Source organism: Lactuca sativa, chromosome 6 (assembly GCF_002870075.4).
Source record: "Lactuca sativa cultivar Salinas chromosome 6, Lsat_Salinas_v11, whole genome shotgun sequence".
Taxonomy (NCBI): Eukaryota; Viridiplantae; Streptophyta; class Magnoliopsida; order Asterales; family Asteraceae; genus Lactuca; species Lactuca sativa.
In genome coordinates, this window is record NC_056628.2 from 10,565,461 (window position 1) to 10,590,710 (window position 25,250).

At 35.8% G+C, this 25,250-nt stretch overlaps 2 protein-coding genes across 2 annotated transcripts; both read left to right on the forward strand.

Moving 5' to 3' along the window:
• The first annotated feature begins 852 nt into the window (after window positions 1–852).
• On the forward strand, window positions 853–3,726 carry LOC111900413 (scarecrow-like protein 28). Its single transcript, XM_023896302.3, has one exon. It carries the CDS (start codon window positions 1,612–1,614, stop codon window positions 3,457–3,459), a length of 1,848 nt encoding a protein of 615 aa, XP_023752070.1. The 5' UTR covers window positions 853–1,611; the 3' UTR covers window positions 3,460–3,726.
• Window positions 3,727–21,991: 18,265 nt separating this feature from the next.
• Window positions 21,992–24,733, forward strand: LOC111900414 (scarecrow-like protein 28). The gene has a single exon (XM_023896303.3). The coding sequence runs from the start codon at window positions 22,752–22,754 to the stop codon at window positions 24,597–24,599; it is 1,848 nt and encodes a 615-aa protein (XP_023752071.1). The 5' UTR covers window positions 21,992–22,751; the 3' UTR covers window positions 24,600–24,733.
• Window positions 24,734–25,250: the final 517 nt, after the last annotated feature.

Sequence of the window (25,250 nt, forward strand, 5' to 3'; positions counted from 1 at the left end):
GATATCATTGTTCTTTTTACCCAACGGTCAATTCAAACGGATATCAGGAGACAACCACATGACACCCTTACGTGCATTTCATCAAAAGAAAATCCTCGAAACACACTCCCACTTCAGTACAGTGGCGTATCCAACCTGGAAGTCAAGTGGGGTGTGTATTGACCGTTGACCGGAAATCAATTGCCAGATCCATTGTCCCTAATATTTTGTTAAACATATGTCATAACTTATATTTTGCAACCAAATACCCTAAACTAAAAATCCAATTAACCAAGAATTACAATTTACAACTAACAAAATCCGACAGAAAAAAGCCCCGGTTTATAATTTAGCAAAATCAAACAAAAGAAACCCAATCATTTAATAGTTAAAGTTTACAATAATAATTAAACCAATAACTAACCATTACTGCCAAGGAGATACAAATAAAACTAATAGTTGAATTTATCTATTTAACAAAGATGGAAGAATAGATGGCTCTTCCTGGGTTTTTTCTCCAAAGTTGGCAGGAAAAAGGGTGAGAAAAAGAGCTGAGCGGGAAGGAATTACTAAATTAAAAGGTTTGCAGAAGTTTCAAATGTAGGGGCCATCAAATATCAAGTGGGGACAAGCTGTAAGTTAATAAGATTAAAAGAAAAAATATGTTTAATATAACATTGCATCCGCCACTGCTTCCGTACACCACCTTCTACCCTCAACGGTCATATTAACCCCACCACAACGGTCATATTCACTCTCACCACCATTCTCCACCGTCAGATCTCCATCCTATGGTCCAAAACCACCGCATCCCTCTGCCAAAAACAAAGGAAAAACAACACCCTGGTTTTCTGATTTATATAAGAAAAATCTTATATGTGTGCATGATTTTTTTGGGTAGTGTTACTGTTGCGTAGTTGAGAGAGAGTGAGTGAGAGAGGAGAGGAGAGGAGAGGAGAGGAGAGAAAAAAAACACAATCTTTTCGTCTTTTAATCTTTTAATCTACAAATCTTGATTTTTTCACGATTCAAATGATGGGGTTTTCATAAATTACTTCTTGATTTTTACATTAGGGTCTTTGAAATCGTTAGGAATGATTCAATTCTTTTTCATTAGGGTTTAAATTTGTTAAAAAAAAATCTGGGTTTTTGATAAAGATCACTATGGAGTTCTTCAAACTGCCAATGGCTGGAATGTGTTGTTCAAAATCTGGATCTTTCTTGAGCTTTGGGTTTGAACAAGTTATGGCGGCGGTTGAATTGCATTCATGGTAAAGATTTCTTCAACCATCATCATCTCCCCAGAGTGTGTGTTTTTCGGAATCCGATGATCATTTTGAGGTAAACTTTTTAAATTTTCTTACATCAAATTCTTTGATTCTTTTCAATTGCTCATACACATTTCACATTCATATTCTTTATTGCACATACATTCATACGTTTTTATTCAATTCATTGGATTCCATTTTTAAAAACCCTTTCTTTGTTTCTTTTAACTACACACACTCTCTCATTTTCTTGATTTCTTTTCACAAACATTTATAATTTGACTGAATTTGATTTATACATATCTATATATTTACATTTATATACACGAGAGCGAAAGTGAAGAACTTTGGAAGGTTTTAAAGAATGTTGGCTGGGTGTTCTTCTTCTACATTTAGTAACTTCCCTTCAATGAGCACACAAAGATTGGATTTGCCATGCAATACTAACTTCCCTCGTAAAGAATCAACAAGATCGCAGCCAGTTATTAGACCTGTGGGCCCTATATCACTCGACAACAACAACAACAACAACAACACAATAGAAGCAAGAACAACCAACTGTTCACTTAAGCACACTGTGGTAGAAAAAAAGAACGATATCTGGGATAACAGAAACAAAGGGTTAAAAAGACTTTACCAAGATGAACAAGATGAATCTTTTCGAGCTAAGAGGAAAAGGGGTTGCAGTAAAGTCGAAGAATTTGGTGAAAATGAAGATAATTTTTGGTTCAGCAAACAGGGGTTCGTTCTTGATCATTCTGCTACTTCACTTCCATGGAGTTTTGTGAATGAATTAGCGGATTTAGGTGAAAGGGGAGTTTCTTCAGGAAGCCATAGACAGAGGGTTGTGAATGAAACGTCATCGGGGTCGGGATCGGGATCGAGGAGCAGTTCGCCGGAAAGTCATCGGAGTTTGGATGTAGGAGGTACGAACGGCGTAGGTGCACCAAACCCTAATCAAAGTTTGGATTTATTAGCGATTGGGAACACGAACCATGATGAAGAAGTTGGATTTGAGCTTATAAGTTTGCTTTTAGCTTGTTTGGAAGCAATCGGTGTTAAGAACATAGCTGCAATTAACCATTTCATTTCAAAATTAGGCGAATTAGCGTCTCCGAGAGGCGATTCTTCAATCTCCAGACTTGCTGCTTATTACACAGAAGCTTTAGCTTTAAGGGTTTCGAGAATTTGGCCGAATATTTTCCAGATTTCTATTCCTAGAGAGATTAATCAGGTCGAAGAAGAGAATGGGACAGCTTTACGTCTCTTGAATCAAGCAACCCCAATTCCTAAATTCATCCATTTCACGTCAAACGAGATTCTGCTAAGATCGTTTCAAGGGAAAGACAAAGTTCATGTTATAGATTTTGACGTAAAGCAAGGTCTTCAATGGCCGAGCTTTTTTCAGAGTTTAGCTTCCATGAACAACCCCCCGAGCCACGTCAGAATCACCGGCGTCGGAGAATCCAAACAGGATCTCATCGAGACGGGAGCTCGGCTTTCCGGATTCGCCGAGGCCTTAAACCTAGAATTTGAATTCCATCCGGTTGTTGATAGATTAGAAGATGTGAGACTGTGGATGCTTCATGTTAAAGAAGGCGAAACTGTAGCAGTAAATTGCGTCTTACAGCTTCACAAAATGCTGTACGACGCCACCGGCGGCGCTCTTAGAGACTTTTTCCGGCTAATTCGAAGCACAAACCCTAGCGTTGTGGTGATGGCGGAGCAAGAATCCGAGCATAACGACGCTGTTTTGGAAAAGAGAGTATCGAATTCATTGAAGTATTATTCTGCTATCTTTGACTGTATCGATTCTGTGTTTCCATTACAAAGTCATTCTCGGATCAAAATCGAAGAATCCTTCGGACGTGAAATCAGAAACATAATCGCGTGCGAAGGGCTTGAGAGATTCGAGAGGCACGTTGGGTTTGATCAGTGGTGGCGGTCGATGGCGGAGCTCGGCGGATTCAGAAGCGTGGAGATCAGCGAGAGGGAGTTTCTACAGAGCCAAATGATACTGAAAATGTATGATCATCCATTTGGTCCGAATTCCTTCAAAGTGGAGAAGCAGCAGCAGAGGCGGGTGTCTGATGGCGGTGCCACCGCCGGTGTTACTCTGAGCTGGTCTGATCAGCCTCTTTACACCGTGTCGGCGTGGGTCCCGTCGGATGTCGCCGGAAGTTCGTCGGCGTTTCAGCAAGCAGCAGCGTGATGTTGAAGAAGAACAGTTAGGAGGTCAGATTGTTGGGTATAAAGTTAACAATTCTTTGTAGGGGTAAAAATGTCATTTAGATCATTCTTTCATTCATTTGTTGCAGATAGAAATTTCATATTTGTTTAAAGAAAGAGTCAATTTTTTTTATATAGACATTTGAGGGTAGAGTAATTTATTTAAGGGTAGTTCTTGGAGTCATTTTCTTTTTTTATATTGATTATTATTCAAAGTGATTTATTTATTCAAGGTGATTTATTTATCCAATATTTCCTCTTTCATTATAGTTTTATTATTATATATTGGAGCTTTTGTGAAATTTTTATGTGTGTTTAGATGAAGGGAGGTCTGTAAGTAATTTAACTTATCTAATGTGAAAGCTAATAGTTATCTATCTAAATAATCAAATAAGTGACACGAGTCATTTTTATCGTCTAACATTATATAAAACCAATCACCAATATCAAACAATTGATTTATGATCCGCTTACAATTTCTTTCTGTTTATCGTCTACCTATATTAAATGACGACAAACACATTAAAATATTATTAAAAATAATTAAGTATGACACATGTCATTTTTGACATGATTGGAGAATGATAAGAAAAAATTTTAGAAGGATTTTTAATTTCTCTTTATTTATATAAAAACACTTTCAAAGTTTCAAGGCCATATATATGAATTTTATAGGCCAGTCCAATTTGTAAATAAAGATCCATCCCATCTTATGTAATTTTTTGTTGGGCTAGTATACAAGAGAAACACTTTGTTTGTTTGTTTGTTTTTTTTAATTCTTTTAGATATAAAATATAATATGTATGATGTTATTATAACAATATTGTCAAAATTGAGATCTTAGTCAAGGTCGTTTTACATTTCACATGGACGAGTGGTCATAAGATCGGATCATAATCCAAAGATCCTACAAAAATTAACTCATATTAGAATTTTCTCGCAAGATATTTGGTGTGAAGCATATACATTATAACTTGATGTTGATTAAAACATTGATAGTGGAATCAACCGTAATATTATGAGTATGTACTGCTTAATTTGAGATAAAATTGATGAAATGGCGATGCTCTACATAACTTCTTGCAACTTACAATGCTCGATTTCAAGTTAAATAAACAAATTTTTGAGAATCAGTTATATTTAACACTAAAGAGGTGATATCGTGATTGTAGTGCGATCGGGATTATTTGTCACTTATACGATTTTAAAATCATAAGATCTTAAAATCAAGATCGAGATTTTAACAATGATAGAGATACAAATACACATAACATTGTTTTTAGAATGAACGCAACAAAGTGTGTTAATATATTAAACTCACTTTTTGGCTTAACTAATTAAGTCATTTTATCCTGATTAAGTATGTGTAAATATCAGTGGAGGGCTAGACCATTCCATCCTGAATGAATGGGAAAGGGCTTGGAATTGGAATGAGGTAGAGATGCACAAATACCGGCTTTAATCCAGTTTTAGTTATAATCATATCGTTTATTTTCAGAAGTGAAATTAAGTTAAAAGATCGTCTTTTTTTTTAGTTATAAAAAAAGTCAGTTTTTTTTTTTTGTTGAAAAAACCGGTTTCAGTATTCCATAATAATTTATTTATAACCGGTGGTTCGGTTTTAACCTAACTAATTTTTTAAAAAAATGGTCCGGTTAAATTTTTTTTCTTGATGTGCACTTGATAAAATATTTTACAAAACCCACCAAATAAAATGTTCTTAATCAAGTTACAAAATAAATGTTCAACCACATAAATATTTTAACAAACAAATATAAAGATACAAGGGAATAAATATTGAAAAAAGGACCACGAGATATATTGGTTCACCTCAAAGGCTCAACATGAGGCTATCTCCACCCTATAATTTACATCATGCCTCGTAGGATTCACTATCTACTATCTAGGTCCACTAATTCATGAGTACTCCTCTAAAGATAGAGCTCGATTGTTCGAACTGTAGTCTAAGTTATACTGCTAGGATCATGCACACTAATATTAAACACATATGGAGCTCATATCAAAGTTGAATCACTCAAACAAAGCTAATCATAAATAAGATAACTAGAGAAGTAAGTGATAGTTAACCCCATAATTTAACTATGCCTTTGAAAATGAAGTCTTCATGTTACTAGACTTCCAGAGCCACTAAAACAATCAATTAGTTAATCGGATAAGTCAAGTGTTGATGATACCTGGAATTGTCATCAATGAGCTTGGGATCTAACATATGGATGTCATTTGGCTGGTTATTGATTTAAAATTCAGTAACTAACTCATAAAATATATAATTTCAAGACTAAATGAAACTTTGTCAATCAAATAAATAATGTGTGTAAAGATTAAGAGATATATCTCATCAACAAAAGAACGAGTAGGTTTTAATTTAGTTTGGGGGTCAAAAACCATCAAAGCAATATTTTTGTATAATATACATATACATAAACTAATATTCGATTCGATTGACTATTAAAAAGTACGTTCAACTTAAGGACATGTCACCCGGTACACATAAAAGAGGCAGCGTTATTCTTTGACAAGGGACTGCGCAGGTCTATCGAGGATATGGTGGTATGTGGAGGCCTCTTCTTTGGAGACATTCAGTGGCGCTTGGCTTCCTTACCTATTCGTTTCGGTGGTTTGGGTTTGTACTCAGCCTACAAGGTTTCCTCCTACGCATTTGTAGCCTCGAGGGCCCAATCTTGGGCATTACAAGACCACATCTTACGTGACAGTGGCATATGTGGTATGGACGCGGATTACCTGTGTGTTATGACTCGTTTCCGTGATACGATTCCGGGATTTGACTGTAGCGGTTTCACTAATAAGGACACCGCCCTCCCCCCTAAATCCTAAAAAGCTTTGGTGTGTGCCCTTTTTAGCAAAATCATCCAAGATATGGAAGTCAACTTCGACATGACTGTAAGACAGAAAGCAGTCTTTGAGTGTCTGCGGACGCCTCATGCTCAGGATTTTCTGCTAACTATCCCTATTGATGGTCTTGGCCAGCATATGTCTCCTGTGGAGTACCGAACTATCCTTTGTTACCGCCTCATGATTCCCATATTCCCAATTGACGAGATATGCTCAGTTTGTCGCAAGGCATGTTTGGATACCTTTGGGGAACACGCGGTTCATTGTAGAGAGCTCCCTGGTTTCAAGTATAGACATGATGTGGTTTGATATGTTCTCTTTGATGCTTGTCGGCATGTTGGTATTTCTGTGAAGAAAGAAGCGCCGGTGAACTTTTTGACGGACCCGCAGGATGGCAGGTCCACACTTAGACCGGCTGACATTTTGGTCTTTGGATGGATAGGAGGGAAGCATGTGTGCGTGTATCTTACTGGTGTCTCTCCTCTCGTTGGTTTGGGGAGCGGAGGTTTCGCAGTTGGGCATGCCGCTTTGAAAGCCGATGCGTGCAAAGTGGTAAAGCACGAGAATGCATGTAGAGAAAATCAACATGTGTTTTTTTCTTTTGCATTTGATACATTTGGTTTTCTCGCACCAGAGGCGGTGGAGCTCCTTAATAGAGTCCAACGAGTCATCCAGAAAGGGCTAGCGGCGCAGCTTGTTGTCCATTTGCCTTCAATCGATATGTATTGAACTTTATATATATATATATATATATATATATATATATATATATATATATATATATATATATATATATATATATATATATATATATATATATATATATAAACTTACATCAAAATTGTGACGAAACACAAAGTCGATAAAAACCAAAATCTGACTAGTACACTTTGCTTTTGTTTTCTTAGATTCTTTTTTAGGAAGGTATAATTAAAGCTTGTAATCATCAAAAGATGGGTTATATAGTCGTGTATGTATTTTGTTCTTTTATTAGAACTTTTTATGACTTGAATGGGCTCATTAGGATAAGATTTGGCCCAACAATCAAATAGTCATAATCAGTCTTTTGTTAAGATCGGAATTGTATGCATAATTGTATTCGGTTTGCAAGACCGGGATAGAACCCTAAAATCTAACATAAAATGACATGTAAAATACATTGGTCAGTTTACCAATTTATAAATTATAATTTTTTTAAAAGAAAATACAGCTCATGTAAAATTTATGATGACAACCTACATACACACTAAAAGAATGTTATTCTATAAACTACTGATTTTAGAAACTAAAAACCCACGTCACATAAATTGTTGGGTTAATTGGATTTATAAGTGCAGAGGTATTTTAGAAATTTTTTTATTTTAATTGTTTTTTTTTTTAGTTTTCGTGTTAGAGTCAAATTCATTATGTTTTAGTATATAATGCTCCCCGAGTTTTTTCCAAAGGTGTATTCACAACTTGTTTTTGATTAAGTAAGAGAAGTCTTTAGCATCAAACAACTATCCCTTGTTTCTTTGTTTTTCTCTGTTTCGTATCTTTCTTCTATGTTCATGTTTTTCTTGTCTTTGAAGGGCCTCCACTTCTAAACCTACACTTAGTATCATTTTGTAAAGATTAATAGTTTAGTACAATCCATGATATTCATTAATTCCTATATATACATATTTTATTTCCTACAAAAATAATGATGTATACATAGATTTAAAATAGTAACTCCTTTATTTAATAGGAACATTGACACATGACAAGTGTTTGATGGATGTACATATTTTTTAGATGAAAGTTAACGTGGTGCAACTCTGAAAGTATGTTATACTTGCCGTTACATTATAGTTAATATGACTTATGTTAACTATTAATTATTAAAGTATTGCTAACCTTGTTTAATAAAGCTTTCTAAAAAAGACATGGTTTTCATACATTTAGTTATTTTAACAAATAACTATTTTTTAATAAGCACGAAGTTTGCGACGTACTTGGAATCAAATAATTAGGTGAGTTGGTCCCATATAGTTGTTATCTTCTTTGCTGTGGATTCAACGAGCATGTTTGAATTGCGTTTTTCATCAATCCGCCTACAGTTGGCGTTGATTTAGTTGGTATTGCGTATACCTCAATTCAGGATAATTTATTCAGTCAAATTTAGATTCACACTGTAACGACAGAATTTCAAAGCAAAGTCCTTTCAATTTTATAAAAGATAATGGAGATATGGATCTATATTCTTTCTATACATCACCTTTAATACGATATTCTTTAGGAAAATGACAAAAATACCCTACGAAGTTTCTAGGGTTTACCCGTTGAGTCCCTAAAGTTTTTGTCGGACTTTATGGGTCCCAAAACTAGGATATGACCTGCTCTTTAGTCCCTGTCAACCTGTAATAGCCGGTTCAGTGAGCTTTTAGACCAAAAAAACTTACATTGTGCCCCTATAAAGCCAAAAAAACAAGTTTAGGGATCAATATGAATTGAGTGTGAATCAACTTTAGAAGTAAAGGAAAGTTTTTTTTTTGTATAGATTGATCTCCGATCTTATTTTTTTGGCTTTATAGGAGCACAATGCGAGTTTTTTTTTTGTCTAAATAGTCACTGAACCGGCTATTACAGGTTGACAGGGACCAAAAGAGCAGGTCATGTCCTAGTTTAGGGACTCATAAAGCCCAACAAAAACTTTAGGGACTCAACGGATAAACCCTAGAAAGTTCGTAGGGCATTTGTGTCATTTTCCCTATTCTTTAATTTGTATTAAATTCAAAATAAAGATTTGTAAAAAATTAATGCTTTCAAGGTTGGTGAATGGTGACCCAATGGATAGATAAATAAGGTGGAAGAATAGAAGACCCCGAGAAGGTGAATCCTAGCCAAGAATCATGGATAATCTACGACCTCAAACGGACCCTCAATCATGGTTCCATAGGTTAGTTCAATTTAGGATAGCAAATCATTGCATTAATGATTATTAGGAGTATATTGGAAGAGGTTAGGATTTATTATGCTATGGAACCCATGCAAGTGATATACGGTCATTAGGAGTATATTGGAAGAGGTTAGGATTGGTTTGGACTTGAATTGGTGGCTTAATATTGCGAAAACCTCGAAATTTTGTGTATAGCTCCATTATTCCGAGTAAAATTTCAAGAATAAATTCACTCGATCAAGTATCAATCTGGAAAGATTTCATTTATCTTGTGTAACTTTTGCATGCAAGGTCCAAATTAAGTCTAGTTTCTTCACATGTCTTCCTATGATCATACGAAAGTTATGTAATGATAAAAATATGATGTTAAATATTAAGAACATTAACTAGAGTGGATGGAGTGTAATTAGTTTTTAATTACTCAATGAATACTTATCTACATGTGACATTTATGAATCGAGACGACTTGGGAATTGGAGTAAAAGTCTTGCAACTAGTTAAGGTGAACTATTATCCAAAAATACACGTCCCTATCCTAATTTAATGATTTAAATTTTTATTTTTATGTGATAACATATATCTATTTCAACTCAAATCAAGTTCAGGGGTTTGTTTTCGGGTTCAAAATACATGTTTTAGAGTAAAATTCATAGAAAAAACAACTCCAAATTGAATCAAATTTGGAACCCTAAGTTACCAAATACCCCAAATAATAGTTCGCAACAGTGAATTTGTGCCATAGATGCAGTGATATGCGATTATTAGGAGCTAAAAACACGTAGAACTCATACCTTTTGCCTTTGAAAAACTTGACATCAGAAGAAGAATGAAGTAGGAACTCGTGAGGCAGTAAACACGGCGTGAGTGGAATGAAAGTAAAAAGAGAAGGTAATTTTTTTAGGTTAAAAACCCTAAAAATTGAATGCGTTTAAAAAGTCACCACGTCGTGGTCGGGGCATCACGTCGTGGTCCATTAGTGAAAAATATACGTATGTTAACTATGAAATCACCACATCGTGGTGACTATCACCACGTCGTGGTAAATAAATTAACTTATTTTTGGGGAAAAGATCTCATGAAAACATCCACCCCACACTTATTCCATGTTTGTCCTAAAAGCCAGATCCAGAAAAAAAAAATTAGAAGAGTGAAAAATCAACAAAACAAAACAAAATAAGCAAATAAAAGAAAAGCAAATAAAATAAATTAACTTATTTTTGGGGAAAAGATCTCCCCGACCCTGAGCGTTTCCGTTAGGAATATCTCAAGATTCAGAAGTGCAGGTTCATTTTGCACAAGATTGAGATAGACACTCTGCAGCAAACAAGTACCCGTAGACACGCAATCCATCCAGTGATCTAGAAAGTCTCTAAAAGCCAATTGACAGGAAACGCGAAACCAAGGACAACCCGAGCTTCCTAAGAACCAACCTGAAGGACTACACTTCCAGTATGAGAGAGAACGTTTGGAACTTTGGAATGGCGATCACGCCAGTGATGATCTTGCCATAGAAGGACATTATGTTCTAGGTACTAAAAAACTCTACCCTTCCGAGAGCTGAGGACCATCTGAGACTCCTTACGGAGATTTGGTCCAACCCTCGTCAGACCGCTACTACTTTCGGATATTCCACAAGCTTCATCCCAGATCGATCCACTTCTTAGACTTGATAAGTGCTTGCCCAATGTCACTCTTCGTATCCCACTCATCTTGATAGAAACCATTAAGAACCCTAATTTCGTAGACATACCTGTAGGAAATCGCTAACTACACGAGATGGAATCTGCATCCCATAGGTGAAGGTTTGTTGAAATGACAGACACAGGCCAGAGATCACTTGGGAGTGCAAGGCAAACCGAATAAGAAGTACCCTCATCTCATTACTCGGTCATTCATACCTACTTCCTTGCCTAAACCTGAATTTCGGGACGAAATTCCATCTAACGGGGGGATGATGTGACAACCCGAAATTTATTCCGTCATTTTTAACCCCTTTTCCGTTAATAAGCCTCGTTTTTTTTAACTGTCCGTTAACTTTTGGACTGGTTAATTAATTTGGGACTTTTTAAATGACTTAGTAAGGGTTGAAACAAATTAGAAACACCCTCATTAATCCCTTGGAAAATTTTAGTTTCAACCAAGTCAAAATACGACCACTAAATCGGGTGCGACCAAAAGCCCCGTTTAACGGTAGTATTGGGTAGATTTCCACTGAGCCTCAACTCAAACTCCTATATAAGGGGGAGTGGACCTCATTTCCACCCTTTTCACACTCTCACTACACTCTCTCTCTACAACTTTTTTTTGCGCCAAAAACGCCCGTTTCGAGCCCTAAACAAGTAAGCAATCCACCCTAACTTGTTGTATAGATTATTTAGCATGAAAATTCGAGTTTAAGACATAAAATAGGGGCAAGATTATGTGTTTACGGCCCAAGAACACTCTTGGACCGTGAACACCATTAAATGGGGTTTTTAAGCCCCAAAACCCCTCTAAATTACCCCTAAGGCTTAGATATAGCTAAATGACTTATGGAAACGAGCTTAGAACACCTTGAACTAGAATTTTGGGGAGTAAACTTGAGTTTACTGCCCAAGAACATGCTTGGGCCGTAAACTCCTCTTCATGGGGAGTAAACTCAAGTTTAAGTGTTAGAAATGCCCTCAAACACCTCCTATGGCCTTGGAAAATATCTAGAAGCAACCCTCAATGAAGTAAAGACTTTAAACTTCAATTAATCTTAGGAAATAGGAGTTTACGACCGTAAACCCCCCTAGGAAAGTTCCATGGGCCGTAAACTCCTAAAAGGTGCCCAAATGATGCCCTAAACTCCCCATTTGACTTGGAAATATGCTTAGGATTTTATTCTCTATCATTTAAGCCCTTAAAACACCAAAGGAATATGTACATAGGATCTTACAGCCGTAAACTCCTTGTTTAGGGCCGTAAACTCCTATTTGGTCCATTTAGATGCCTTAAATCCACTCATGTGCCTTATATTTGGACCTAGCATAAATCTATAAGTGATATAAGACATTTTGGCATCCTAGAACACCCTCACCATGATTTTACGGCCGTAAACTCATGGGGAGTTAGTCCCAGGGCCGTGAACTCTATAAAGAGTTTACTCTTGAAGAGTAAACTCCCTATCTAGGCCATACACACCCTTAAACGTTACCCGGGACACTCCAAGCACTTAACCAAAGTGTTTTCCGCACTTTAGAATGTGTATACTTGTTTAATTAGTATTATATGTACTAATTGTATGTAAACATATGTTATCATATGTTAATAGGTCAATAAGTGTGCTCAAGTCTTTACTTGACACCGAGCACCCAACCGACACCTTCGTTCGATCCACTTACATCAGGTGAGTTCATACCCCTGAATGAACCTTTTAAATATTTTTACATGTTTTATGGGGGGAATACAAGTTAAACATGCCAGTTATCATATCAATCACATGTGATTGATAACCCTCATGCACAAGGATTTATTACACTGTCAACTGTTTTACCAAATTTGATACTGTAAATGGTTTTCTAAAATGTCTTTACTTGTTCAAATCTTTACTTATATTGTTTATCAAAGCTATAACCAAATGCGTTTATGAAAGGTTTTCTAAGGATTTCTAAAGGCTTACAAACTTATTTTACAAAAGAATACCAAGTCGTGATTTTCTTAAGTATAAAGGTTTTTCCTAAAGTTTTTCATCAAAGTTTTATCCCATGTTTTTATACTCCTACTTGGTTAAGATACTACTGTTTCACTTCTACTTAGTTTAAACTCCTACTTGATAACGCTTTCACTTCCTGATACGCTTATACTTGTTAACGCTCCTACTTCACTTATACTTGTTAACGCTTCTACTTCACTTATACTTGTTAACGCTTCTCTACTTCACTTATACTTGTTAACGCTCCTACTTCACAATACGATTTTACTTCACAATACGCTTTTACTTCACGATACGCTTCTACTTCACGAGACGCTCCTACTTCACGATACGCTCCTACTTCACGATACGCTCCTACTTGTTAACACTTATACTTTGTGAAACACTCCTACTTTGTTAAACACTTAAACTTCGTTAAATGCTTCTACTTAGTTAAATGTATGCATGTGCTTGTATAAGCTATATAAATAATGTTTAAAGGACTTAGGAAGGCTAGTTCGCCCTATTTCCTTTTCTTCGTTGAGATGTAGTCTGGTGGGATCGGATGTCCGTCCGAAGGTCGTTTGATCATTAGTTATATATTATGTATACAAGCATAGACATATAGGTTTACATTAGTCAGTTCAGTTGTGAGTCTCTATCATTAGTCCGGTATTTTACATCAGATCTCACTATACGAGATACATCTTCAGTACACGGCCTTCTCCGTTGTCAAGTTGGTAACCAGAGTCTCTTGTAGGGATAGCGGACATTGTGTGTATAGATCTATACAGGATTGACACCCCCGCACCCCGACTGCTAGCTACAGTCCACGGCCTACCAAGCCAAGGGGTGACAAATGTCATACTTACACCGACGCTTGCAGGGCATCAAGTTCTCTAGTGTCTATCAGTATGGTTACGAGTATCTCGGGGTTACCTTATAATTCATGGCCTTAAGGTAATGGGTTTTAACACTGTATTCACTATTTTTAGACCTTGCTAGACGTATCATTCATTTGATATTGTCTGGGGTCTATATTCACTATTTTTAGACCTTGCTAGACGTATCATTCATTTGATACTGTCTGGGGTCTGTATTCACTGTTTTTAGACCTTGCTAGACGTATCTTTCATTTGATATCGTCTGGGGTCTGTGTCTCCCTTTTGTTAGACTGAGCCAGGCGTGTCGTTCATTCGACACTCTCGTGGAGTCTATGATTTCTTTGCCTTAGTCAGCAGTATCTCCTGCTGAGGCATATGATATTTTCCCTTAGTCCGTTTACTAGTAATATTCTCCTACTTTCCATAAAATCAAACACCGTATTTTGGTAATGATAGTGTTTAAGGGAAAATTACTTTTTACAACATAACTCTGTCGGGTCTTGGTAGAAGACTACTTTTATTTAAGAAAATATAGGATTTTCTGGAAAGGACTCTAATACACCCTTGATTCTAAACTACTACTACTTATAAAGTTATTTGGATAAAATTACACTAAATACTTATGAACTCACCAGCATTTGTAAAAATGCTGATACTCGCTTTCAAATAACTTGTATTCTCAGGTCAGCAATAGACAGGTACATTCCAGGAGCTTTTGATGAAGACAGTTTAGTACCAAGCTGCACCTATATTACTACTTGTATTACTTTGATGTTTCTATGTAATGTAAACCCTGTAAAACTATTACTATTAATGCAATGGTTGTTGTACTTTGATTACTATACTGCATATGTTGTGATACTTGACATGAAGTCATCCACCCCAGAACGTTTCCGCCGTTCTGGTTTGGGGTGTGGCAGACTATATCAACATACAATGGCTCCTACCCTGCGATCACCATTAGATATTCTTCGGGAAATCGTCTCCAATTTTGTGTTCTTCTAGTTTTTCAATTTCAGGGTTTTCCAATCTCGAGACGTGATCGACCGCCACATTTTACATACCCTTTTTGTCCCTGATCTTGATGTCAAATTCTTGCAAGAGCAGTACCCATCGGATCAATCTTGACTTAGCATCCTACTTATCAACTAGATACTTAATAGCATAATGGTCAATAAAGACAATAGTTTTGGACAATACTAAATAAGGGCGGAATTTGTCAAGAGCGTAAACAACGACCATAAGTTTTTTTAGTGGTAGTATAATTTTCTTGGGTCGGGTTTAGTGTTTTGCTTGCATAATATATAGGTTGAAAATGCTTATCAACCCTTTGTCCAAGGACCGCTCCTACTACAAAATCACTAACATCGCACATGAGCTCAAATGGGAGGTTCCAATTCAGGGCAATTATGATCGGGGTATTGGTTCATTTCTCTTTTAATAATTGAAAGGCTTCAAGACATTCGTTTGAGAAGTCAAATGTAGCATCTTTTAAAAGAAGTTGAGTTAGTGGCCTAGTAATTTTTGAAAAATCTTTTATAAACCGACGATAAAATCCCGCATGGCCTAGAAAACTTCTTACCCCTTTCACGTTTGTTGGAGGTGGCAATTTAGCTATAGTGTCAACCATTTCACGCTCCACCTCTATCCCTAATTTGGAAACTTTATGTCCTAAGACAATCCCTTCTTTGACCATGAAATGACACTTCTCTCAATTTAAAATCAAGTTGGTATTTTCGCATCTAGCAAGCATCAAGTCGAGGTTGGACAAACAATCATCAAAAGAAGACCCATAAACAGAAAAATCATCCAAGAAAACTTCCATGAACTTTTCAACCATATCATGGAAAATAGCCATCATGCATCTTTGGAATGTGGTCGGTGCGTTGCATAACCCGAATGACATCCGTCGATAAGCAAAAGTCCCACTTGGGCAAGTGAACGTGGTCTTTTCTTGGTTTTGAGGATCAATAGGGATATGAAAATATACTTAAAAACCATCTAGAAAGAAGTAATAAAAGTGACCTGATAATCTTTCGAGCATTTGATCAATAAAATGGGTAAAGGGAAATGGTCTTTGCAAGTGGCATCGTTTAGCTTGTGATAATCGATGCACACTCGCCAACCGTGGGCCATCCATAAAATGATGATAGATTTAAGATTTTCAAAACCAACCAATTTAACAAATTGTTTACAATAATAGTTTTCAAAACATGTTCAACATCAGAGTCTCCTACAATCATAAGTCAAAAACATGAGGATGTGTAAGGTCACGCCTTTGTCTTCCCACAATCATCCAAAGTACTTGAAAAATAACCCAAACTGTAAGCCAATGCTTAGTGAGTTCCCCCAAAGTACCAAAACACAAACAAATAACATATATGATAACAACATATATGGTCCAATCAACCATCAGGTTGGAATAGTTAGGTTTTCTAAGCATCAAATACACTTTAAGCTAGGTAGCGGAAAAATCGAAACAACAACCTATGGATCTATGGTTTCTTACTATTACATCTACCCTAAGAAAACCAAAAATACAAAGGAAGAACACATACCTCTTGTGCAGCCAAAGATCTTCATGCTTGACTCCTCGTGCGTGCCACCTTGTTTGGATGATAAGGACCCATACCAGAATCCCTCTCTTGGTTCACACCCAATGAACTCAAAAGAGTAGAATAAAAAATAACTAGGAGGGGATGAACTATAAGGAGAGTTCTTCCACAAGGAGGGAGAAAGAAGTGGCAAAAATTCAAACCAAGAATGAGCAAGGAGGAATGAATCCCTTAGGCCCTATTTATAGCCTTGGATACCTCCTAGGGTTTTATCCTCAAGCGCATGTGGGATGGGATAACCCTAGAACTAAATTCCCCTTATCCAAAGGGAATTTTTGTCCACCACCCTTCTTTCTAGGGTTCTGGAACATTCCTGATTAACCAACTATTGATTAATTGATATTCAACCCTTCTATTATTTAAATTGTTAATTAATTCCCAAATTGTTTCCAATTAGTTTCTAATTAATTATTAAACCATAATTATTAATAAACTAATTACTCCTTTATTTACTCTACTTAATTTGAGTCTTGAGGGCAACCCAAGAGGACCTTACTATTATTAGAAATATCACCAATAGTTCATGACCTTGGACACACTTTCCAACAGTCTCCCACTTGGACAAGTCATCAACTACATATGGTCCACTACTTCTCTAATAATCAACAGAGAGAATGTCATCCAATGCATCTATCGAACTCTGATCTAATCAATTTCAGCTCTCAGATAAGTGATCATCTATTCCTTCATCCTCATGATATTTGTATGAATTTGAGACATGGATAATGAACAATCTTAGAATTCAAGATTATTTTTCCCGATAAAGGCTCGTGGAGACTGCATTTGACTATTAAATTGAACACATCCTTTTCAGTCAAGACCCGACCAGGTATTCATGATGTCAACACCAAATCTTCGAGGGGGCCATAGATATCGCTTATCTTGTTAAGGCAGAAGGGACGAATAAAATTCGACTACATAGTTTTTGTCTATTTTATCATGTCAGACATGGATATACCCGTTATAGCTACCTGGTATAGATAGCGTTGGAGTACACCAATACATAACAGAATCATACAGCAAAACCCCACATGTATCTCGGTTTGAAGAACATAAGATATTATTATCTTAGAATTACTCGTGACTATATCTATGAAGTAATCTCTAAGTGCAGGTTGTTCCAATACTTAAATTTCCATTAAGTACTCGTGAGTGTTGGCGCAATCACTATGTTATGCCCAATAAGAATGATCAATCCATAAATACTCATGAAAATCTTGAATCACTACTTACTTCCAAGAGTATGACCGACTGTGGAGGTTTGAGTAAATCAATACACAGGAAGTGGGTTCCAAACATGCAAAAGTGAAACACAGTAACAAATTAACAAAATTGATAACATCACTAGCACTTTATCAAGTCTCCATAAAATAAACATCAATTCGGTTACAAATTCAACTGCTAAATGTTTCAAGGACTATCAAACTAAACAACCAAACAATTACACAATATCATTAGCAGATCTAATGCCTATAGATCTAGTATGACTATCATGCTTGATCCTTGATAATCGCTTTGTGAACGGATTAGTTGGATTCTCCTATAACGATACCCTATTCACGACAATGTCCGCATCCTCAGCTCGATGTCTTACATAGTGGAATTTCCTTAGTATATGCCTTGAGTTACCATGGTCTTTGGGTTTCTTTAGTCAATGCGACCGCACCCTCATGTCACAGAAGATTTCTAAAGGATCCTTGATGTTCGAAACGACACCAAGATCATCAATGAAATTCTTCAACCATGTAGCTTCTTTTGCAGCTTCACTAGCCGCTATATACTCTGACACACATGTAGATTCTGCCACTGTAGACTGCTTGGAACTCTTCCAAGTAACCACTCATCCATTAAGAAAGCATACCAATCCTGATTGTGAACTTGAGTTGTCCCTATCAGTTTGGAAACTCGCTTCTGTATAACTTGTAATTCTCAACTCATCTTCACCCCCATATACTAAGAACATGTCCTTTGTTCTTCTTAGGTATTTCAAAATGTTTTTTACTATTGTCCAATGACTGTCACCTGGGTTGTCCTGAAAATGACTCACCATGCTCAGAGCAAATGAGACGTCAGGTCGAGTACATGGCATGGCATACATGATCGATCCTATAGAAGAATCATATGGGACTAGACACATTCTTTCCTGTTCATCACTAGAATTATTTATTGAGTTTTACACAATTTGATGCCATGTTGCATAGGTAGAAAACCTTTCTTGGAATCTTGCATCTTGAACCTCTTCAAGATCTTTTCCAAGTATGTACTCTGACTCAGTCCTATTAGACGTTTTGATCTATCTCATGCATACAAATAGGAAATTTAGCTACAGTAAATCTAGATACATGAGAATTCGATTTTGGGAGATAAAAAAGTTGGCTGGTATGATAACTTGTACATTATGCATAGAAATAGTCATTTTTAGCTACAACAAATCTAGACACATATGAGAATTTGGTTTTTGTCAGTGTTGTAAAAATCCCGACTAGGTCCCGATTAATCTCCGATTAATCCATAGGTGCTACTCGACCGATTAGAAGGCGCATAGCGATTAATCCATGTATACACAACAAGTGTAGAAGTAGAACCTGATAAAATTTTAACATTTTGAAGAAGTTATATCTCAATAGAAACTATTTGAGATATGATTAGTGTTGTATTATCATATTAACATATTTTGTTATCATATTAGTGGTATTTACGAACTTTTATAAGATATTAGTCAAATTTAATTTTTTAAAATTCAACAAATTAGCAATTAATGGTCACCGATTAATCTCCCGATTAATCACCGTCAAACCGATTAATCTCTTAACACCAGTCCACCAACTAGCTAACGTTGAGCGATTTTTACAACATTGGTTTTTGTATATATTAATAATGTTTTATTTATGTTATTTACAATTGTTTATCAATGTTATGTTTTAATGACTTAATGTCTTATAACATTAATGTTTGAATATGTTAGGCTATGCGGAGTGACTCGTTAAGGAGGGGTTGCCACCGGTCTCGCCAAACACCTCCCCTTAATTTGCGATAAGAGGGCTCGCCAAAAAGACTCGTCAGCCGACTAACAAGAGGAGAGGGAAGAGGGAAAGTTCCAATGAGTGTTTTCATTGGTCGCCTCTAATTTTCTTTTCTTTTTTATTTTTTTTTTCAAAAGTAAACCTTATTAAACTTATATACTACCACTCTCCAACTTTTACAATACACAAATGATAATCCTATGCGACAAAAGAAAATAAAAAGTAAAAAATTTATATGAAAACATACTAATGTTATCAGTCCCTTAAGAGGTAAGTGTGCTCCAAAACATGGAATCCAAATTCGGGGAGAAAGAATTTGATCAAATGACTTGGATGGAGTGATTCTTTGAAATAGAAAATATATGTTTCAAACCCATATAAGACAAATAGAAAATCAAATAATTATTTATTTTTATTTTCTGAACAATAAATCTAATTTATTTTTAAATTATTTCTTAGTTTTCTTTATGTCTACAACGATACTTAAACTCTTGACCTCAACAATGAAGGACACTACCTGATACCGTTGGACTAGTAGTCTTTTGATATCAAATCATTATTTATACATTTCAGTAAATTCATGTTTTGTGTTTAGTTTCTAAATAATTGATAAACAACCACTTGGGTTGTGGTGACTTGGTAAGACATGTGGAAGATATAATGGATAACTTATTGACCCATGTTCAAATCCTAGCACTACTAAGCCCTTATGGCCATGAAGGTTCGCCTGCAGTGACTCCAGGGCATGAGGCAAAGCCTCATATTTACAGCGGGGGATTAATCGGTGGGCGAAAGCTGGCCCGAAAACCCTCGTTAGGGAAGTTCCCTTTCCAAAAAAAAAAATTGATAAACAATAGAAATATAACTTCGTCGAATAATAATTTATATATATAGTTATTTTTTACAAGGTTTATAGTTAAATTTATTTTATAGTTCAAATAATCCTATGTCATCTAGCTATTGATTTAAATGTTCAAAAACCATATATATATATATATATATATATATATATATATATATATATATATATATATATATATATATATATATATATATATATATATATATATATATATATATATATATATATATATATCATTGAAATGTCTCAAATATCGTACTCATAATTATTTATGCCACTTATCTAATGTGTAACTAACATCAGGGTGAATTTGACGATGAATATTTGGAAGCTTTTATTTTTAGCTTTTAACAAAAAAAACTCGATTTAAAAACTATTGTTCGTTTAATAATACGGACGTTTAACTTTCAGTTTAAACAAATAGCTAAAAATTTAAAAACTATTTCTTGTATCGTTAAAAAAAAACTATTGAGCTTTTATAATCAATTTCTTTAACTATCCTAAAAATTATATTTAATTTTGTCAAACATTCATATATAAATAAAAAAATATAATTTCTTACTACCAGCTACGATCTAGTTTTACCAAACAAATCATATAAAATAAAATTTTGAGTACTTTGGATTGTAATGTTTGAATGTTCAGCAATCATAAGGTATTTTTTGTGATATTCTTCTTCTTCTTTTTAAAAAAAAATTCTGGTTTGATTTAATATTTGACTAAAATCCAAATATTTACATCCCAAAGTAAAACAAAATTATAGATTATAATCAATGTTAATAACATATAATTATGGTTCTTAAGCGATGAATATGTTAAGAATATAGATACGATATCATTGTTCCTTTTACCCAACGGTCAATTCAAACGGATATCAGGAGACAACCACATGACACCCTTACGTGCATTTCATCAAAAGAAAATCCTCGAAACACACTCCCACTTCAGTACAGTGGCGTATCCAACCTGGAAGTCAAGTGGGGTGTGTATTGACCGTTGACCGGAAATCAATTGCCAGATCCATTGTCCCTAATATTTTGTTAAACATATGTCATAACTTATATTTTGCAACCAAATACCCTAAACTAAAAATCCAATTAACCAAGAATTACAATTTACAACTAACAAAATCCGACAGAAAAAAGCCCCGGTTTATAATTTAGCAAAATCAAACAAAAGAAACCCAATCATTTAATAGTTAAAGTTTACAATAATAATTAAACCAATAACTAACCATTACTGCCAAGGAGATACAAATAAAACTAATAGTTGAATTTATCTATTTAACAAAGATGGAAGAATAGATGGCTCTTCCTGGGTTTTTTCTCCAAAGTTGGCAGGAAAAAGGGTGAGAAAAAGAGCTGAGCGGGAAGGAATTACTAAATTAAAAGGTTTGCAGAAGTTTCAAATGTAGGGGCCATCAAATATCAAGTGGGGACAAGCTGTAAGTTAATAAGATTAAAAGAAAAAATATGTTTAATATAACATTGCATCCGCCACTGCTTCCGTACACCACCTTCTACCCTCAACGGTCATATTAACCCCACCACAACGGTCATATTCACTCTCACCACCATTCTCCACCGTCAGATCTCCATCCTATGGTCCAAAACCACCGCATCCCTCTGCCAAAAACAAAGGAAAAACAACACCCTGGTTTTCTGATTTATATAAGAAAAATCTTATATGTGTGCATGATTTTTTTGGGTAGTGTTACTGTTGCGTAGTTGAGAGAGAGTGAGTGAGAGAGGAGAGGAGAGGAGAGGAGAGGAGAGAAAAAAAACACAATCTTTTCGTCTTTTAATCTTTTAATCTACAAATCTTGATTTTTTCACGATTCAAATGATGGGGTTTTCATAAATTACTTCTTGATTTTTACATTAGGGTCTTTGAAATCGTTAGGAATGATTCAATTCTTTTTCATTAGGGTTTAAATTTGTTAAAAAAAAATCTGGGTTTTTGATAAAGATCACTATGGAGTTCTTCAAACTGCCAATGGCTGGAATGTGTTGTTCAAAATCTGGATCTTTCTTGAGCTTTGGGTTTGAACAAGTTATGGCGGCGGTTGAATTGCATTCATGGTAAAGATTTCTTCAACCATCATCATCTCCCCAGAGTGTGTGTTTTTCGGAATCCGATGATCATTTTGAGGTAAACTTTTTAAATTTTCTTACATCAAATTCTTTGATTCTTTTCAATTGCTCATACACATTTCACATTCATATTCTTTATTGCACATACATTCATACGTTTTTATTCAATTCATTGGATTCCATTTTTAAAAACCCTTTCTTTGTTTCTTTTAACTACACACACTCTCTCATTTTCTTGATTTCTTTTCACAAACATTTATAATTTGACTGAATTTGATTTATACATATCTATATATTTACATTTATATACACGAGAGCGAAAGTGAAGAACTTTGGAAGGTTTTAAAGAATGTTGGCTGGGTGTTCTTCTTCTACATTTAGTAACTTCCCTTCAATGAGCACACAAAGATTGGATTTGCCATGCAATACTAACTTCCCTCGTAAAGAATCAACAAGATCGCAGCCAGTTATTAGACCTGTGGGCCCTATATCACTCGACAACAACAACAACAACAACAACACAATAGAAGCAAGAACAACCAACTGTTCACTTAAGCACACTGTGGTAGAAAAAAAGAACGATATCTGGGATAACAGAAACAAAGGGTTAAAAAGACTTTACCAAGATGAACAAGATGAATCTTTTCGAGCTAAGAGGAAAAGGGGTTGCAGTAAAGTCGAAGAATTTGGTGAAAATGAAGATAATTTTTGGTTCAGCAAACAGGGGTTCGTTCTTGATCATTCTGCTACTTCACTTCCATGGAGTTTTGTGAATGAATTAGCGGATTTAGGTGAAAGGGGAGTTTCTTCAGGAAGCCATAGACAGAGGGTTGTGAATGAAACGTCATCGGGGTCGGGATCGGGATCGAGGAGCAGTTCGCCGGAAAGTCATCGGAGTTTGGATGTAGGAGGTACGAACGGCGTAGGTGCACCAAACCCTAATCAAAGTTTGGATTTATTAGCGATTGGGAACACGAACCATGATGAAGAAGTTGGATTTGAGCTTATAAGTTTGCTTTTAGCTTGTTTGGAAGCAATCGGTGTTAAGAACATAGCTGCAATTAACCATTTCATTTCAAAATTAGGCGAATTAGCGTCTCCGAGAGGCGATTCTTCAATCTCCAGACTTGCTGCTTATTACACAGAAGCTTTAGCTTTAAGGGTTTCGAGAATTTGGCCGAATATTTTCCAGATTTCTATTCCTAGAGAGATTAATCAGGTCGAAGAAGAGAATGGGACAGCTTTACGTCTCTTGAATCAAGCAACCCCAATTCCTAAATTCATCCATTTCACGTCAAACGAGATTCTGCTAAGATCGTTTCAAGGGAAAGACAAAGTTCATGTTATAGATTTTGACGTAAAGCAAGGTCTTCAATGGCCGAGCTTTTTTCAGAGTTTAGCTTCCATGAACAACCCCCCGAGCCACGTCAGAATCACCGGCGTCGGAGAATCCAAACAGGATCTCATCGAGACGGGAGCTCGGCTTTCCGGATTCGCCGAGGCCTTAAACCTAGAATTTGAATTCCATCCGGTTGTTGATAGATTAGAAGATGTGAGACTGTGGATGCTTCATGTTAAAGAAGGCGAAACTGTAGCAGTAAATTGCGTCTTACAGCTTCACAAAATGCTGTACGACGCCACCGGCGGCGCTCTTAGAGACTTTTTCCGGCTAATTCGAAGCACAAACCCTAGCGTTGTGGTGATGGCGGAGCAAGAATCCGAGCATAACGACGCTGTTTTGGAAAAGAGAGTATCGAATTCATTGAAGTATTATTCTGCTATCTTTGACTGTATCGATTCTGTGTTTCCATTACAAAGTCATTCTCGGATCAAAATCGAAGAATCCTTCGGACGTGAAATCAGAAACATAATCGCGTGCGAAGGGCTTGAGAGATTCGAGAGGCACGTTGGGTTTGATCAGTGGTGGCGGTCGATGGCGGAGCTCGGCGGATTCAGAAGCGTGGAGATCAGCGAGAGGGAGTTTCTACAGAGCCAAATGATACTGAAAATGTATGATCATCCATTTGGTCCGAATTCCTTCAAAGTGGAGAAGCAGCAGCAGAGGCGGGTGTCTGATGGCGGTGCCACCGCCGGTGTTACTCTGAGCTGGTCTGATCAGCCTCTTTACACCGTGTCGGCGTGGGTCCCGTCGGATGTCGCCGGAAGTTCGTCGGCGTTTCAGCAAGCAGCAGCGTGATGTTGAAGAAGAACAGTTAGGAGGTCAGATTGTTGGGTATAAAGTTAACAATTCTTTGTAGGGGTAAAAATGTCATTTAGATCATTCTTTCATTCATTTGTTGCAGATAGAAATTTCATATTTGTTTAAAGAAAGAGTCAATTTTTTTATATAGACATTTTCTTTTTTTATTTATTGATTATTATTCAAAGTGATTTATTTATTCAAGGTGATTTATTTATCCAATATTTCCTCTTTCATTATAGTTTTATATTGGAGTTTTTGTGAAATTTTTATGTGTTTGGATGAAGGGAGGTGTGTAAGTAATTTAACTAATTTAATGTGAAAGCAAATAGTTATCTATCTAAATAATCAAATAAGTGACATGGTTAAATGGTGAAAAATAGATTAAAACATGATTAAGGAAAACTAAATATTATATGTGTCATCTTTTGACATTGATATGTAGTAAGAAATAATTGTAAGAGGATATTTAATTTCTCTTTATTTATATAAAAACACTCTCAAGCTTCAAGGCGATATGAATTTCATAGGCCAGTCCAATTTGTAAATACAAGAGAAACACTGTTTTTGTTTGTTTTTTGATTTAAGTCTTTTTGAAATAGAAAATTTAAATGTTTGAATATGTATGATGTTATAACAATGTCGTCA